Raw genomic sequence first — 19548 nt, 5'->3', positions numbered from 1 at the left:
CGTGAATCTGTTGGTCCGACAGGAAGCAGCTGGAGCTTCGTTTGGTTGTCCGGTGGTTTCGGATCTTCATCCTGCTCTGTCAGGTTTTGGTATTTAGCAGCGGATTCCTGGCTGACATGATGAAGAAACTCTGCAGGTACGTCTGACCATCGCTCCTCTAGCAGAGAAACTGACGTCTGATACTGGAAACAATTTCACATTAATAGATGATCAAATAAAAAAGTCTCAGGTTCCTCTGAAGTCTGGAATTTGGCTAATTTATTTGCCAAACTGCGGCAGAAAAAAGTGAATTAAAAATGACTTCATCACTTGGACCAATGTTTAAATGTTTGATCCAAATATCTTCAAGTTTTCTTTACGCTCCATTGTTAAGACAAACATATCTGCCATAAACCTTCATGGAAACCTTGTATTTATAGTTAAGAAAATATTTAATGTTACACATAAATGTAGATTTTTTTATGTAAAGAAATATTGTAAAAAAAAAAAAAGATATTTAAAAGTAAAAAATGAAAAAAAAAATGTTGGAAAAAATAAAGTAACCTTTAAAAAAACTTGAAATTAAATTAAAATCCAGAAATTAACACAATTGAGATGTTTAAAAAACCTAATTTGATCCATTATATATTTTATCTAAATAAAATAAACCTGAATCTTTTTTGCCTCTGAAATTAAAAACGTGAATTCCTCCATGAGGTTCAGGTTAGCATCAGTTCAGACGTTAATCTCTGAAAAAGCCTCCTGTTGCCTCCACGGCGCTTTCTTTTACATAAATCCCCTGAATGCATCATCGTAGGAGCATATGGAAAGGCGCCACCTGGTGGTTACTATGCGCCCCTGCACCTTCAGGATAACATCCCGTTTCACTCAACATGGCAGTTCTGTGCAAAAGTTTTAAATGTGCGAATTTCTTCGTGGTGCGTTCACTGAGCAGATAAAGGTCGGAGTTTTGAGCGTTACATTCCTGAACTGTTAGATGTGAGATATGGAAAGCTGTGAAAGATTTAATCAGAGAGTCGGAGCCGATTTACAAAGAATGATCAGTAGTTTATTAAACTCAGTGATTTTAACTCGTTTTGTGACGTCAATGATTGAATCGTTTCTCTGCAGGTTGTAGGAATGAATTTACCAAACGATGATGCTAATCCTCATGATCAGAAACACACAGTCCGTATCCTCGGCCTACCGGGGCCACAGGCCCCAGGCCAGGCCCGGCAGGAAGAGCGCCACCAGCACCGAGGAGAACAGGTTCACGGCGTTGTTGTCCATGATGGGCTTCCCGCAGATCCGCCTGGTGGTGGCCGACTCGTAGCTCACCACCTTCCCGATGCTGGAGTCGAAGCCTGCGGGCGCAGAGGGCAGCGGGTTGGTGAACGTGGCTTTAACCCGGCAACCAGACGGCGAGCGTCAACTGACCTGAGTACTGCATGTGAGCGCCCAGCAGAGAGTCCAGCATGGAGCCCAGCAGCCCCGCCACGCCGCCGTACAGAACCACGGGCCACTGCGGGTCGGCCAGCTGCAGGTCACCCACCGCCAGGAGCTGCGTCGCAAAGTAGGCCACGCCCACCGTGGCCCCGCCCAGGAAGCTGGCCGCCAGTCCCACCGGAGTCACGCCTCCATTAGTTCCTGGAGGAAACGGTAAAAAAAACATTCAGGAAGCTTTTCAGAGTCTTTAAACCTACAGAACTGAAACGATTAATCACGAGTAGTACAATTAATCGATTATTGAAATAATCATCAACTAATTTAATTAGATTAATTGGAGAATTCAGACTTGGAGGCCATTTGCTGACAGAACCCTGAGTAATAAATCTCAAAAGAGATTCTAGAAAATTCAGACCATATTTGTATTTTCAGATACAAAAATATTTTATAAAAATAATTTAATTTTCAGAAATGAAACGATTGTTGATCATTTTTGTACAGTTTTGGCTCATTTACTGCTCAGTGTGGTTCTCAAAGAGTCCTGATTAGAAAACTGGTTGACAATTATTTAGATTAATCATTTAATTTATAATCTAATCCAGAGTAGATTACCTGATCGGAGCAGAACAGAGGAAATTTGCATCTCTTAAAATTAGTTGATTATTTCAGCAATCGATTAATCTGATTAATCATTTACGCCTTTGTTCTTCTAACACATAAAATCTGAAAAGTGTGGCCTGCATTTGCATTAGGCTGAGTGAAAACCTTTACTTGTTGTTCATTCGTCTCCAGGATCTTGCTCTGGACTTTGACTAGGCCCTGGACCTGAAGAGGTGTCTCACCTGCTGGGACTTCCTTCCAGGTGGTTATGAGTCTGGGCTGTGATTGGCTGAGGACTGGCCCCACCTCCGACGCCCAGGTGTCGCCGGCGCTGCAGGCGAGCGCGCCCAGCAGCGACAGGCACATCCAGGAGGCCGAGTACTGCTTCCCGAAGTCGATGGGAATCTCTCCGGGGCCGACCTGCAGCAGAGCGGCGGCGGTGAGCGAGGGGGCGGAGCCTGACGGCCAGCGGCTGGTTCGTGTTTTTACCTCGATCATGTAGAGCAGCGCCAGCTCGGTAGGAACGCCGCCGTTACAGAACACCTGGACCCAGTTCCTCTGACCGCCTGGCAACAGAACCTTCAGCTTCATAACTTTTTATTTAACAATAAATAATAAGTCTGAATCAGAAGTGACCTGCGCCATCTTGGTAGGCAATGGCAGTGCGAACCCACGGCTTCAAACCAACAAAAAGAAAATATGTGGTCAATATGAAAGACAAACATGAACAAAATGGCTGCTGTTGGAGTACATGCAGTAACAAACATGTAAAAGCTACATCAGCTAAGCTAATTTTGCCAGTTCTTCAGTAAGTACTACAGTAAATATCACTGATATTTACTGAGTGCAGAGAACTCAGACAGCTGTAATGTCCTTATGATATTTATAAGCTAGGAATGAGGCGAGATCTAGTTGTAAGCTTGTGGCTTGTTTATTGTTGTCATAGCAACTGTCTACCAAGATGGCTGTCGGTTACAAAGCTCCCTGAAGTGTGATGATGTCACAGGAGAACTGTGACATCATCACAGTTAAATGGTCTCACCTTCTTTATACTCGGCGTCTATCTTCTTCTTCTTCTCGGCGCCCCACCGGGTGAGCCGGCTGGAAGTGAAGAAGAATGCCAGCAGGGCGGAGAAGAAGCTCAGGTTGGCCATCGTCAGCACGAAGCCCACCAGGAGAGCTGCAAAGGTCAAAGGTGAAGCATGAGGTAACCTGTGTATCAGGTTGATTTATTTCTGTATATTTATTTTTATTTGTCTTCAGTGCAGCGGGTCTCTTAAACCCGTTTTCTGGTCAGACGTGTCACAGGCAGGTCGTTTACAGGAGCTGAGGTCAGGCATGGTGGTGGCAGCATCATGCTGTGAAGACAGATTTCTGCCACTACGTTTTCTAACTGAAAATCAAATCGTTGTGGTTCTCAGTGTTTGTGATCTCTGTGACCATGTTTGAACCATTTGCAACGGGATCTCCAGTAGCAGTCAGTGTTGCAACATAACAGAAGAGACTTCTGACTGAAGACGGTGTCATCACCATCCTAACTGCTCGATATCCAGCCAGCAGAGGCAATAACATGTAACATGTTATTTGAGCTTTGAGATGCTTATCAGCTGTTCCCAGATGTAAAATAAAAAAAAAGACTTGTTGCCATGGTTACACATCACAACTGTCCGAAAAAGCAAAAATGCAGAATCAAAGGAAACAGTTCTCCAAACATGCGAGAGAAATATGAACAAATATTCAGAAAAATAGCAAACAGAACCAAATCAGAGCTTCTCCACCATGCTGCCACCACCGTGCCTGACAGTTGGAACAGTGTCGCTATGGAGTCTAAAAGCCACAATTCGGCTCCTTCAAACATAGTTTCCATCACCCAATAATAGTCTGATCAGAAAACAAGTTGACAGATAAAAATTCAAGATATTTTATTTATTTTCAAGAAAAACAGACCAGATTCAGGATCATATCTGAGCCTAAACTGTTAAAACCCACAATAAACTCAAACTGATTCACCTGTTTCCTTTAAAAGTTGATGTAGTTTAATGTTGTATAATTGTCCCGGAATAAAAACGACGTTTCTAATAAATCCATATAAGGAGGAAATCACCAGAAGAAAATGAAAAATCTTTTTCCCAAAGTGTGGCGATCTGAGCTCTAACTGCAGAACGTCTGATTTTCACGCTCAGAATCACCAGAACCTCAGAGAACAACGAGCCTCTGTGTCCAAATGTTGGCTGACCTCTGACCTTTTCAAGGTTAGTGTTCTGCTGCTGTCTAATCTAAATCTGTGGGTTTTTTTATGGAAGCAGAATGACGCAAGACGAGTACAGCTGCAGCCGTTTTAGGTCTAGTGAGGCTACGGTGTAAGCAGCGTCTTACCAGAATCTTCTGAGCCAAACTTCAGAATAATCTAACACAGTTTATCGGCTCATTGGAGGCGTTGTGAACACAGCATGCATTGTTTCGTTTCCTGAAAGGTTTCTGGTGCAGCTTATCATGGGATGAAACAACATGACAGGTTTTCATGGGAAGGAGGAAATCTGTACCGGACCAAATGGAGAATGTGTTGAGTGACCTCAGGATGTCAGCTGCTTAAATCTCCATTAAAACCGTCCAGAAAAGGTTTTTAGATCAGAATTCACTCATTTTATTAGTGTTCGAATGAAACTCCCAACGGGAATTTGTTAGATTTCAGGAACTACAAAGTTGAGCGGCCTAGTCAAAGTGCAGACCAAAATCAGATTTAAAAATCTGATCTGCCTGAGCTGGAGCTGTTAAGGAAACGATAACGGGTAAAAATGTCTGCAGAGGAACCTGGAAGTAAAACTGATTTTTTTCCCTCTGAGCGTCGGCGCCAACTCACCGCCCAGCGCTCCGGACCGGTCCAGGCTGCGTCTCTTCAGCGCTCGGCTCGTCAGCATGAGGGGAACCAAGATGGAGAACAGCCATCGCCATGGCGACACCGGCTGCAGGTTCCCTTTGGGAAACAGAAACAAGCCTCCATAGGTGTAGAAAAGAACAGAGTTCAACACTTTTCCCAATAAAATTCAAGAACTTTCCAGGTGAGTTTTCAAACTTTTCCATTCAGCTCCTTAAATATCCTCCACGGTGGAGGCAGCATCATGCTTTGGCAATATTTCCACTTTCTCACATTTTTATGACATTCTGTGAGAATTTTCTTATAAAAATGACATTTTGCACTTACATAAACTAGGGCTGAAACGATTAATCATAATTAATCAATTATTGAAATAATCGCTAACTAATTTAGTAATTGATTAATCGTTAACTGCAGTTAAAGAACAATATACTGGAGCAGAAATTAAGCTTAAATTTCATGAAAAAAAAAAGTCTGTAAATATCTGTGACCCAGAACTTCATTAAACCAACTTCAACTGGTTTCAACTATTAACTGATTAATGCAAAAATGTATCAATTAATCTACAAGTGATCAAGCGTTCACTAGAGAAATGGTACATTATTGCATGTTAGGCAAAAAAAAAAGTTTTTTCTTATTCTGAAAGTTTTGTCATTTTGTCATCTGCAGAATGCGTCAAATTGTTCATTTGATTAACTGATTATTCATCCGAATAATTACTAAAATAATTGTAAGTTGCAGCCCTAACAAAGCAACATTAATACCCAATTTAAAACTTTAAAAACATCCATGTTGCTCTAGCTATCAGATATTATTTTTAATATTTTCAAGTGGACTGTTGAATATCCATGACCTGGTTTTGAAACAGCAGCAGCTTCAGATCGATTCTGGGAAGGCGCATGGTTTCACGGTTTGGTTTTACATGGTAAGTTCTGAGCTGATCCCTGCGGCGGCTCACCGGACACGGCGCTCATGGTGAGCGAGACGATCCAGAAGGACAGCGACAGCGCCAGGGTGATGCACAGCACGATCATATCCGTCATCATCTTGAAGTATTCCTTCGACAGGACGTTGTTCTCAGAGTCCATGATGATAGAGAGGTGCAACTGCAGAGAACAGATTTTTTCACATAATAAACACAGACTCGTTTCCACCATACGGGCACCAACGGCAGAAATATTATTTCTTATCGTCATTTTCTTTGTTTAACAGCCATTTGTTCATGTGTAAATGCAAAAATAGATGCTAAATATCTTCCCCTAAAGATGACAAAGTTTGGAAACCGTTTCTTTAGACGTGCACCAAAACACCAAACTCCACACCAGCTATGAGGCACGGCAGTGGAGGGATGATGATTTGGGCTTGCGATGCAGCCTCGACTTCTCGGTACCTTGCAGTTTTTGAGTGCAGCATTTACTAAAATATTGTAGAGTGAAATATTAGATAATTAACTCAAACTTGAATGAAGAAACGCTGGTAAAAAAGAGGATGTGACTGAATAAATTACTTAAAAAGGACCGTAAGTTTTGCTGCTGAAGGAAGGTGGCATTTAATTCATTCAAACACACTCTATACTAATAAACAAAGTTTAATGTGTTAGGTTGCTTTTTAGGTGGTGTCATTAATTTTACTTCGATTAAAACCTATATTTTCTCCTCGAGGTGACGAGAAAAATTAGGTTCGTCTTTAGTTACCCGGGTTGAAATAGTAAATAGGATTTCATTCTCTTTGAACATCTATACATATTTTCTCTTGATTTGATTTTGTCGACTAGTTTGTGGCATAAAACGGTTTAATATTGACAAGTTGCGAAATTTAAGACGTGTTTTGACTCACCGGTTTCCATCGGAGCCATCCTAATCACTCCCTCTCGATGTAACATCAAAATTTAACCGTTTGATTTATTTTTATGCAAAATTAGTTTTATTCCTTTAGAAAATATGGAGACAAATTAACTACTTTTAGCAGAATGGTAATTAATAAAACGAGCAGGTCCTCGTCTGAAGCTTCGCGATGACCGTTGTCCAGAGGGGAAATACGCCGGCGGATGAATCTGACTGCCGGACTCATTTCCGCCAACAGCTTGTCTCTTAAAGTGACAGTAACCATAACTACAGCTCGTATTTAATTTTAGTGTAGCTATTTGTAGCTTCATGTATTCCGTAGATGTAATCCTTTTTATAAAATAAAACAGTTGCTGGTTTATTTTTTTTTCACAGTGGCTGTTTTATTTTAACAAATATCTAAAAGCCAGTGTTTATAATGTCATTAAGATCACCATACATTGCTTCGGTTTACCTTTAGCAACATAAAAATTGTATATAAAATATTTATTAATGGTATTTCAATAAATACCATTAATGAATGGTATTTATTAATTATTAAATGACATAACTAGTTGTCTGAGTGAGTGCCTTGTGCACAGTTACATTCATCTAATGCTGCAAATTCCTACGAAACTGATTAGTTTCAGCACCAGACCCTCTTTTTTTACACCCATAAGGACCAATAAACTAAAATAGATATTTTGGTGTCTAGAAAATTATCTGTTTCAAAAGCCAATGGAATGTAAAGTCACAAATCGTCAGGCACTGCCCTGTTATCTAGCAATCCAAGGAGAGTTACAGCACATTTGGTCAGTTGGTTTTACCACTGCGTGTGTTGTACAATGGCTGCTGGAAAAGACAAGTGTTTTGTTGTCAACTTTCTATCCAGAAACCACTTTCTCCTAAAACATCTCACTCTGAATTGAGAGATTTTGTGCAAAAAAATGTCAGCTGTAATGAACATAGACTTATTCTAACCTGTTCATGAAGCATAATTGGTCACTTTTAAAGGTAATAAAATGTAGGCAACGGTTCCTTTTTGTAGATTTTGGTGGAAAACCACATTGAATCCATTTGAAAGAGTTTAAAGCAACAAAAGTCCAAAATCTCAGTGTGACCTGAGCAATATTATAGAAAGCTACAGAAAGCACAGGTAGAACATAGTAAGCTCACCATTTTCTCTTGTGCTTCTAGCAGCACGTAGTTCAAAGCTTCATTGGTGAAGATCTCTCTCTGCTGTGGTCCCATGTGACAGGATCGCATCCCAACAGCAGGAAAAGCACCAGAGCACAAACGGCGCTCTGTCTCCAGAAAAATCCCCAGCGGAAACAAATACTCCAATCAGATGACTTTAAACAAGCTCCCAACAGCTGGTTGGTCGTTTCCCGTTCCCATGACAACGCTTTGAGTTTATCATGGGGTTCTGTGGGTCTTACTGTGTATTGGTCAGATCACACAGAAGCTGTATATGGAGCTAAATTGGGGACATAAAGTTTATTCAAAAGAAAAGAAAATTGAAAGTGAAAAAAAAGATTTTCAAATGAAAATAGATTTTTATTACTGAAAAAAAGTCTGAAACTGGAAAGAAATTATTTGAAAGTGATGAAAAAAGATTTGGAAATTGAAAATAAGATTTCAGAATTAAAGATTATAAACTTAAAAAAAAAGCTTTGAAACTGAAAACAATATTGAAAATAAAAAGAAATATTTTTTTCAGATTAAAGGCTTCTTTCAGTTTCAGACATTTTTCAGTTCAGTTTCAAAATATTTTTTCAATTAAAATTATTTTTCTTTTGAACAAACTTTACGACCCCAGTTGAGCTCCGTATAAGCTCACACAGCAGGTCTTGATCCTCAGTTCCATTATATATGTATTTTTGCGTGGTTGTTTGTTCTAGTTAATCTCGACCAGTCAGACTTCTAGGTGAACGGTTTATGACCCCAAAGCGACCCGTATGTGCAGAAGAAGAACGGAGATGTTAAACATCAGCTCTCTGTTTATGACATTAATAATGGCCGCCACCCTTATTAATGTCTATGAAGGGCTTTTAAAGTATTTTCAGCAAGGGAAGCCGACAGGATTGTCACAAAATCAAAGCAAGATGAAGGAAACCCAGTTAACAGAAACGGCCTTTAGGATGTGGGGTTGGACCAGACTGGTTGCACTGGGATGTGATGCGTTCACTGACTCAGACTGCTTTCATCAGTTCGTTATTATAATTTTCAGCCATTGTTTATGTCGGGTTTATCGCATCTAGCGTCTTCTGATGTAGATTATGACACATCTCACGTCAATGACGTAAAGGTTGGATAAAATCAGACTGCAGACACTTTGAAAACTATCAGATACGTTCAGTCTGACACAAAGAGCAGCGATTTCTTTAGGTCAATAGGAAACTTATCATTGGAGTGGAGAAGAGTCATAAGTGGGGTCCCCCAAGGTTCAGCCTGGGCTCCCTTCCATTTAATGCCTACATGGTGACTCCAAACAGAAGCTTAGAACCAATAAATGTCCCATACCTTTCTCCAGTTGAACAGAAACTGAAGTTATGAACTCTTTTTAGGTCCAAAGTTAACACACAGCTTCAGTTATTACAGATAGAAACTAGAGGTCAGGTTGACATCTGAGTGTAGTGATAAACTCTGACCTGAACCTTCAGAGTTGCATAAAGACGGTTACAAAGTCGGCCTTCTGTCACCTGATGAACATTTCCAGGATTGAAGTACTAATGTCTCAGAAAGATCCTGAGTAGTGATGGGAAATTTGGCTCTTTTCAGGAAGTTGGCAGAAACGCGTCTCTGTCCTGAAAGACCTTCTTGAACTTTTCCTTGTTCTGGATTTTGATTCATACGGTGGCCTAGATGGTTCAATAAATACAAAAGCTTCAACATAACAACACAATTCAGAGTTGTTCTGTTAACTTCTGTTTCAATATTATTTATGTTGTGATTTTGTTGGTACAATTTTCGACTTAGTTGTTTTTAAAAATTCTTGTATTTATGTATTGCATAATTATTTCCTGAAAAAAAATACCAATTCAAATACATAAAGTCCAAAACTAATATTGATGCTCCTTATGAGTAGATTAAAACTTTTAACCAGACATGCTGATTGTTTTGTGAAATATCAGAGAAAAATTAAACTTATAGAGACAGATAGGTTTTAGCTAAATATCTCCACAACAAAGAAATTAGTTTCTAATTAGAAATTCTGCATTCTGGATGTCCAAAAACATTATTTTACCAAAAAATAAGATACAAGGATTAAGATTAGCATTTCAGCTGGAGGGTTGGATGTGATCACAATACAAAGGAACACTAAAGACAGCATTGAAAAGTAAGAAGAAACACCTAGTATAGAAACAAATCAGCCAAATTAGTTTGGAAAAATGAACTGAAATGGTATAACAGCAGGGTTAATTTTACTCTTTGAAATTAGCAATTTTTAAATCAGTAGCAAGCTTCACTTTAGGACAGTTATACTTCAAAAATCTAATAAATGAGCCGAAAAATGATGCTGAATCACATGACTGCAGAGGGATTTGACCTACCAGCCGAAGAAGCGTTGATGGAGATGAGAGCAAATGTGGTTTGAGATTTTTTTAAGCAGCTGACCGTTTTTAAATGGAACGAAGATCCTCCCCGTCTGGAGCCAAATTCAGGGAATGTTTTATTAGCATCCACAGGATTCATAAAAGAAATACTAACCTCGTTATTAAAATGATGTTTACATGCAGCAGTTTAGGGAAATCCTGGAGAGTTTGCAGAAAAGTGGGTCATATTTTGAATTACAACACATGCTTTCCAGGGAGAGCTTGGTTTTAATCTGATTTCTAAACAGAATCCAAGTTCTGTAACAACTACTTTCAGCAATTATAATGCCAGACAAATGTATGTAAATACAAAAATCTATTTAAAATAATTATTTAATGAGAGAAAAGAAGTGATCCAAACCAACCTGCTCCTTAATGAAAACAAATTCCTGCTCTCATTAAATTGTGAATAATAAAATTTGACCCAATTTAACATCAAACTAATCAAACCACTTTCTGATTAGTTACCTTTTGTAAAGTTACACTGTCAGAAATTACAGCAATAATTTGGGTTATTTAGCCTGTGGGTTAATTTTTCAGTCATATTTTCAACATGTTATTTAGATCCAAGCTAAATATTGGAACTAGCTAAATATTTATTCCAAAATCCAAATATTTAGCTCTAAACTAAATACATAGTTATCAAATTTAATAATTACTTAACTAGCTAACTAGTTACCTAAGACGCTGAAGAATTCAGCTTCAAAATAATTTATTTCTGAGTATTAGTTTAAGCTAAATACTTATTAGCAAGCTAAATATTTATCTCCACACTAATCAAACTAAATAATTAATTTGAAGCTAAATATTTAGCTTGATGGCTAATTATTTAATTTTCTAACTAAATATTTTGCTAGGAGATAAATATTTAGTTTTCATTTATCTTGATAAGATATTCAGTTTGAAACAGTGACATTTATAAATGAAGGAATACTATGGTGAAAATATGACTGAAACATTTGCCCCCATTTTTTCTTTTGATAGGCAAAATAACCCAAATCATTAATTTTTGACAGTAGCTTTACAAACTGCACTCCTTAGATTAAAATCAAACATACAGAATCAAGAAATGACTTAAGTAGAGCATGAATTAGGCTACAAACCTCAAGAAGCAAAACATTGTGCTCAAATCTAAAGATAATCAAGAGCAGATGAGAACCAGAACAAACCTGGAAGATTGTTTGTAAAATCTTTGTGTTGTCTTTACTCTCATCTATTTGCCTCAGGCTATTTCACATATCCAAATAACCGACATCTAAATGGATGGACAGCAGCTCTCTATTAAAGCTCTTTATTTTTTTACAGCTGTATACAGAAACACAAAGTGTCCTGTATACAGCTGTTTCCACGAATTTTTCCAGTGGAGCTCCATGCAGAATGTTCTGTGTTTCTCTTTGCAAAGACAACTGATTCAAATTATTTTAATCAATCACAGTGAAGGGACGTAATTGCATTGGCTCCACTGCTGTGGGACAAACCAGGATTCTCTGAAGAGAAAAATGATTTTGTATCAAAGATAAAGTCAGAGCAGCAGACAGAACAGTGAGGTCTTTAATCCTTTGAAGAAGATTCTTGTGGGATGAGGTTGTTTTGCAGATGTTTCAGGAGACTTGGGAATAAATCTCAGTTTGCAGTTTTGTACTCAGAAGATATCTGTGTGAAAGAATCTGACTGAAAGAAAAGAAGCCATTTTAAATGTACTAAATATAACTTTATGCATAGTATATATGTTTCCAGTATATATGTTTCTGTTTGTGTCACACACAGATTTTTGTGTGACACAGACAGAGAGTAGGGTAGACCTAATAAATCACTAGTTATGTAGCTCTATACTAATAAATTATTCGAAATTTCTATTCTAATAAAGTTTAAAGTGAGCAGTAATACTGCTTTAACTGTCCATTCTGTGTAGTTGGATAAGTAAAGCAAAATAAAACGGCTATTAGTTCAGAACATCCCAATGACTGAATGTTAACAGTCAGCAACACTGAGTTTGGAGTTCAGTAGTAACTAGTTATTTACTAAAGTAATTTTTACTGTGCTGTACTTTTTAATTTTAGAAATTGATTTGGAAAATGGTTTTTCCAAATCAATTTCCAAATTTTTGGCTGCTTATATTATTTTGTATGACGGAGTATTAGGGCCATAGTAAGAAAATACAAAAACATAAAGTAAAATTACCATATGTGAATAAAGTCTAAACATTACTAGAATAAAGTTTAACTTGTCTTTTGAGAATAAAGTCAGAATATTATGACTTTATTCTTATAATTATATACTTTAGTTTTCTTAACGTGGCAATACTCGTAATTACTTCGTAATTTTGTAATTCTGCTTTTGAGATTATTTTCATTTTGCTTTTTAATATACCAAAATTTACACATAATTTTATGTTTTGTTTGGTTTGATTATGTAATTTTTAAATATTGAATTATTGGTGTTTTGATCAGTTACTCAGTATTTGAGTCGCCTTTTCAAACTTTTTTTCACTCTTGAGCAGCTTCTTGTGTGGCTACTTTTTACTCTTACTTGAGAAAATTTTTTGGATACTCTACTCACCTCTGGTAACACTGAGGGTCAAAGGTTTCTTATCAGGCATCGTCAAAATTCAATCGCTTTCTTCCCAGGAGTTCGTTTGTCCTTCTTAGCTTTCCGTAATGTTTACATCCGGTTTAGTCAAAATGGCGTCGGAACGATAAACGGTTAGCCAGTCTAACACTTAAAACAGCTTATGTGTTTTTCCAGCTCATATTTTTCGCATTTTTTCTAGTTTAATATGAACATTTACGCTCTTTTCTTGTGTAAATCTCAGCCTGTTGGCTAACACCGAGCAGCCCGGAGCCATGGCGGAGGTGGAGGAGCTGCGGCCCGTCCCGCGAGAGAGAGCCATCCTGGAGAGCTTCTTCGCTCAGCTCGGGATGTTCTCCTTCGACCGGGCCAAGGACTACGTGGAGAAGGAGAAGGACAGCAGCCGGAGCTCCGGGGCCATCTGGGGCTCCCTGCTGGCGGCGCTGGCTCACCTGGCCGCCGCGGAGAAGGTGTACCACAGCCTGACGTTCCTGGGCCAGAAGATAGGTAACCGCTCACCTGGAAGATCCGCTTTAAACGTGGCCGAGAAATAATTAAAATCACAAATACGGCCGAATAAATCAAAAACTAATCTTCATAGATACGACACACCAACGGGCAAAACTTTATGACCATCAGCCTGTTTATCGTGATGGTTTATAGAACTATGGAGACATTTAGTGCCACTTTTCTTTGCAAAGCAGCTTAATTTAATTAAAATTAGAGTGTTTTATAGCATGAATGGTCTATTTAAGGTCCAGACTTTAAATAGGCCATTCAGAAACCTTCATTTGCTGAGCCGTGTTGCATGATCTTGAGAGAAACAAAAAGCCCAAATGGCAACCCACCATATTCTGTACAACTTAACAAAAGTATAAATATTTCTGGTAAAAAAAAATAATAATAATAATAAAAATGAGATGAATAACTGAAACTCTGATTTTAAAAAATGCATTTTATATATGTATCTTATAGAAAAGTAAAGATTTTTGTGCTTCTCTGTATATTGAGTGTAAGATGAATGAACTTTTCTTATTGTTAAAGTGTTTTTGATCTGAGATGTTTAATCAATCAAGTTAATTTGTGCAGCACATTTCAGCAGTTCAAAGTGCTTCACATCATAAAAGTAGTCATAAAAGACACCAGTAAACATTACATTTTGTCAGATGTTGTTGTTACACATCAAAATGTTTGTCAATATTTCATTTGTTATGCTTCATAAGTAACTATAACAGCCGGGATTATAGTTGTAGATTTAGAGGAACTCACTATTTAAGTGGAAAATATTATTTTAACGCAGTTAAGGCTGCTGAAAGCCGCCACCAGATGGCGCTGTAGTTGCTGCATTAAGATGCGACAGTCTGTCCAAATCAGCAGCTTTGAAAAAAAAAAAAGAAGAGGTTTTTGATCTCAGTGGGACTTTTCTGGTTAAATAAAGGTGACATAAAAAAAAATACAGATAAAAATACAGATTTTCTCTGGTCTTTCCTGTACAGGCGGCCAGTCGTTCTTCAGCCGGAAAGACTCCATCCGCACCGTCTACACGTCGCTGTACAACGAGCTCAGGAAGGTGGTGACCATGGGGCGCCACAGCCAGCCCTCCGCCTCCTCTTCATCATCCTCCTCCTCCCTGGAGGACCTCCTGTCCCACCTGTCGGAGCAGCTCTGCCACTTCACCCAGGCCCGCATGGAGATGGCCGACCTGTACGAGAAGCTGCACTCGCTGGGCGCCCAGAAGAGCGTGAACTCAGAGGAGCTGGTGTCTGCGCTGGAGGCCGCGCTGCACAAATACAGCAACAAGTCAGTATCTGAGTCGGTTCGCAGCACGAAGCTTGAGGATAAACTCATGTAGCAGCGTTGGGCTGTGTTGGTTTAAATGATTAACTACCTCTGCATCATGAAGCATGTTCCCGCTATATTTAGAGGAGCAGAAGCTCCAGGAGAAAGTGACACATTGAGGTCGGTGGAGGGAAAAAAGCAGGAAGAGTTTCCTGTCAGCGAAATGGTGTCCCACTGCAGAAAATATCCAAAACAACGTTTTCCCCATGTTGATGTGAACTAGTTCTTTTTAGGACTGAAACAATCGACTACTTTAAAACAGCCAATTTGTGAAATAAAAACATACAAAGAGCAATAATTACATCAAAATTGTACAAAAATTTACTCCTTTTTTCACTTAAGATAAAAACTTTATGATAGGTTTTGCCTCATTTTAATTGGTTAATAAAAAAACTAGTCAACAGATCAGCCCTACATCGTGATGGAGCAGGAAGGGTTGAGCTTTTCATATGTCCGTGCTTAAAAGTATTTTTTTAGCTGCAGATGCATCCTCTGCTACAAATGGTCAAATGTTTCCTGAAGGAATGATGTGAATTGTTTGCTTTTTTTGTGTGCATGTCTAAAAAATCATATTAAGTGGTTAAAAGAAAAATCTGCAGAATGTAATTTTATTTTTCAGGTTAATCAATTAATTGTCAGAAGAATCAAGAGACGATTAATTGATTGGTCTGAAAAAAAATCAAGTTTTGCGGAATAATCAATTAATCAATCAAACTTAATTAATCAATTATTCTGATGATTAATATATGGATCGTCAGAATAATTGATTAATTAAGCCTGTGATGAATAATTGTTAGAATAAACAGTAATCAAAATAAACAATTAATCAAATAATCCTGTTGATTAATCAGAAGAATTGATTAATTAAGACTGTGATGATTAATCGTAAGAAAAAACAGTTACTACAATAATTATTAACTCTAGTTATAAAGTCGTTGCACCTGGACGCGACCTGTGCTCGTTAACCCGACCAGAACCGCCCGGCTCCGCTGCAGGTTCCACCACCCGATCCTGGCCCGGGTGGAGGAGGGCTTCCAGACGGAGGTGGACGTGGTGACCCAGCTGCTGCGCTGCCAGGCCCAGGTGTCCGAGTGGCACTTCCTGCCCGCGCTGCTCAGCCTCCACGGCGCCCACACCAAGCTCACGGCCTGGGCCCAGCTCTTCCAGCGCCAGAAGGAGACCCGGAAGAACCTGTTCGGCGGCCAGTCGCAGAAGGCCGTGCAGCCGCCGCACCTGTACGTGTGGCTGCAGCGCTTCCACGCCACGCTGCTCGCCAAGTTCAGCTTCTACTTCCACGAGGCTCTGAGCCGGCAGACGGCGGCGTGCGACATGAGGGCGCTGACGGCCCGCACCGCGCCGGACTTCTACGGTAAGATCTCCGCCTTCATCCGGAAGCACGACGCCAGCAACGTGTCGCTGGTGTTCGACAACCGCGGCTCGGAGAGCTTCCAGGGCCACGGCTACCACCACCCGCACTCGTACCGCGAGGCGCCCAAAGGGGTGGAGCAGTTCCCGGCGGTGGTGTCGCTGCCGTCCGGCGAGCGGCCGCTCACCCACTGGCCCAACGTCATCATGATGATGAGCGACCGCGCCGCCGAGCTCAACACTCTCGACAAGGTGGTGCAGTTCTACGACGACAAGGTCCAGAGCACCTACTACCTGACCCGGCCCGAGCCGCACTTCACCCTGGTGGTCATCTTCGACGGCAGGAAGTCGGAGAAGGACCAGCACATCACTTCCTTCCTGCAGGAGATCTCCGGGTCGCTGCGGAACTGCAAACCGTTCAGCATCCTGAAGCCGGGATCGAAGGGGTGAACCACTTCCTGTCTGAACTCACAACGGGTCCGAACGGTTCTCTGACCAAAAATATTTCAGCTCCCGATCCGTTTTACCGCTTGGTCACTGAAAACAGCAAAACTTCAAACCAGTTTTATAGTTTTACAAACCAAATAAAGTTTTCTGAAGCTTCTTCTGTCCAAAATGTTTTTCTCTGGTTCTTCAAGATGAGATTAATTTATTCATTTTAGCCTTTAGTGTTTACTTGTCGTCATTTCTCCTGCACCGTGTTTGACATTTGGACATTTTGTTTCGTCGATCCAAAGATCCAGGAACCGAGGAGGACAAAAAGCTGGAAATATGACCTTAAAATCATAATTATAACATTTTAAATTAATCATTTTCTGAATTTTCACTTCAGTCTTAAAATTGTCATTAATCTCAGGATTCTGACGTTGATGTCACAGTTATAACTTTTCAAATTAATTATGACTTTGATCTCAAACTGTAACATTTTAAATTAATTAATTCTGACCTATCACTTTTTAAATTGACATTAAACTCAGAATTATGACATTAAACTTAAAATTGTTACTTTTTTAACTTAATTATGACAATCTCAGAATTTTGACTTTATTGGAATTATGACTTTAATAACAAAATGTTTTTAATTCTGGCCTTAATTTTAGAATTCTGACTTTTAGTAATAAGTTAATTCTGATATAATCTAAGAATTAATCTTAATCTCATCATTTATAACATTGATTTCAGAGTTCTGACCTCAGTTAAGGATTATGAATTTAATCTCAGAATAATGCAACTAACTGTGACCTTAATCTCATAATTCTAACTCTTTGTCGACTTTAATCTCAGGATTCTCAGTGAAGGCAGGACAGGAAGAGGCGGTGCGTCTGTGGCTTGAATGCTAATTTATTCAGGTTGATTTATGATATAAATACAACACATTGATACAATCCATTTGGCTATATGAGCTCCGCTTCACGGAGCTCCGACTTCCAAATACAGCAACACTGACAGACAGAAACCGATTCTGTTATTATCAAACACATTCAGAGAGAGCTCCCCCTTCTGGTAAAATGCACCAACATGTCATGATGCTACATGCCAAGGACACAATCCTATACATCAAAGTGCAATGTCACAATGGGTTAATGATAAAGTCTTAATTCAGGAATCTACTAAACACTTTTATGAATATTTCATTTGGAGTGCTGCTGCTCTTTCAGTCAGGACATGCGCGAGTGTAAGGAAGAGGACTGGGACCGCTGGCAACAAGAGAAATTATGACGTTAATCTTGGAATTCTGAAAACAGAGAATTCTGACATTAATCTCCAAATTACAATTTCTGAATTCTGACTACAATCTAAGAATTCATATTTTAGAATATACTCATATATAGAAGAAAAAGACAAAAATCTGACTTTAATCTCAGGATTCTGACTGTAATCTTTAAATCCCGACTTGAATTAAGAATTTAATCTCTATTTCAGAACTGTGACTTTTGATTTCTGACGAAACAGATTTTATTTATTTTCCCTCTGAATTCTGTGAAAAAGTCTTAAATTCTTCTGTTCCAGTGGCGCTACAATCCTCTTCTAAATGAGTGGATTCACAACTCCCAAAAAACACGAGGGTTTAAAAAAAAGGCACTTTCACCAAAACACACACACACACGCGCGCGCGCACGCACGCACGCGCACACACACACACACACACACACACACACACACACACACACACACACACACACGGAGCCCGGTCCAGTTTAACACTCCACATTCACTGTGCTGTTCAAGTGTAGTTTTGGGCGTTTTCACACACGGAGCCCCACCCTGTTAGCTTATTGGAGAATTTAAGGTTAACTAGTGACATTAGTGTAACACACACACACACACACACACACTGCAAGTCGACAACCTGAGTGCAAAAAGCATGCCACCTCTTCTCTATGTGTGTGTGTGTGTGTGTGTGTGTGTGTACACACACACACACACACACACACACACACACACACACACATAGAGAAGAGGTGGCATGCTTTTTGCACTCAGGTTGTCGACTTGCAGTCGTGTGTTGTGGCACTCAAGGCAGGCATGAATTATCTATTCTGCACTTATAGGGGAGCACGACGAGGGCGGGCGAACACACACACACCGACACACACATACACACACACACACCGACACACACACACTGACACACACACATACACCGACACACTAGCTGCGTTTACATTTTTACATTGTCCATAAAATTGCACAAATTGGAATGACGATAATAAATAAAACACGGCAGTTTGGAAAAAACATTTTTCTATAGTTTTTGCGCTTGGATGCTTTGTTTTTTTCTGCTGTTTTGAAATTGGCATATTTTGTAAAAAGGCGATGGAAAAGCATCACATCACACAAGTCGTGATCAGCAGCAAGATGTTACTACTGGTGGAAACAACAAAGACAACGACAGGAAGTGGTAGGACGATGATGGCGTCTTACCACTTAGTTACGTATGATTTTAATTGTTTTTTTACTTAATGGATGATTACGAATTAGTTTTTACTCTCCACATTAGCAGAATATCGGCAAAGCTTTGCGCACATTTGTAATAGAAATGTCATTAATAACTGCGTTTTCATTGTCTGTAAAATTTAGCAAATTGGAATTACGAATATAAATTTGGTCAATGGAAACACGGCAATTTAAAAAAACTCCAGTTTTTAAAAAAAGTTGCTGCACTAGGAAGAGGTGGTTTTCAGATGTATTTGACAAAACTGAAGGAAACATCAGATCACATGTGAGCAACAACCGGACTTATCACGTGAACAAATGTGAAGTTCTTGAATTGTGTTTTATCGATATGGGTATAATATTGATAAAGGTTTGCAATGGAAACGCAGCCAGTGCCTCGCTCAAACAAACGAGAACAAAGTGAGGACGAGCCGCATCCTCCTGCAAACACAAGAAGGCCGCCACCGAACATTCAGTAAAGATGGCCGAACAGTCGTTAAAAAGCTGAACACATTCATTA

General features: G+C 39.4%; 2 protein-coding genes across 5 annotated transcripts; one reads left to right on the top strand and one right to left on the bottom strand.

Moving 5' to 3' along the window:
• Positions 1-1026: 1026 nt before the first annotated feature.
• On the bottom strand, positions 1027-6959 carry tmem19 (transmembrane protein 19). Its single transcript, XM_014995348.2, has 8 exons — positions 6737-6959; positions 5859-6006; positions 4886-4999; positions 3068-3205; positions 2515-2591; positions 2268-2445; positions 1417-1626; positions 1027-1343 (listed from the first exon to the last, which is right to left on the bottom strand). Exons 2-8 carry the CDS (start codon positions 5986-5988, stop codon positions 1183-1185), a joined length of 1008 nt encoding a protein of 335 aa, XP_014850834.2. The 5' UTR covers positions 5989-6006; positions 6737-6959; the 3' UTR covers positions 1027-1182.
• Positions 4947-16707, top strand: kics2 (KICSTOR subunit 2). Of its 4 annotated transcripts, none has more exons than XM_088002997.1 (4): positions 4947-5084; positions 13132-13394; positions 14384-14687; positions 15701-16707. In XM_088002997.1, exons 2-4 carry the CDS (start codon positions 13163-13165, stop codon positions 16539-16541), a joined length of 1377 nt encoding a protein of 458 aa, XP_087859123.1. In that variant the 5' UTR covers positions 4947-5084; positions 13132-13162; the 3' UTR covers positions 16542-16707. The 4 variants fall into 4 exon arrangements, with proteins under 4 accessions (XP_087859123.1, XP_014850828.1, XP_087859122.1 ...); XM_014995342.2 differs by lacking the exon at positions 4947-5084 and adding an exon at positions 12931-13021; XM_088002996.1 differs by lacking the exon at positions 4947-5084 and having other exon boundaries at positions 12972-13394.
• The last annotated feature ends 2841 nt before the right edge of the window (positions 16708-19548 follow it).

Source organism: Poecilia mexicana, unplaced genomic scaffold (genome assembly GCF_051168715.1).
Source record: "Poecilia mexicana isolate PSO_F unplaced genomic scaffold, ASM5116871v1 scaffold_23, whole genome shotgun sequence".
Taxonomy (NCBI): Eukaryota; Metazoa; Chordata; class Actinopteri; order Cyprinodontiformes; family Poeciliidae; genus Poecilia; species Poecilia mexicana.
The sequence above is the reverse complement of the archived record's forward strand: the minus strand, read 5'-3'. Positions and strand labels throughout refer to the sequence as shown.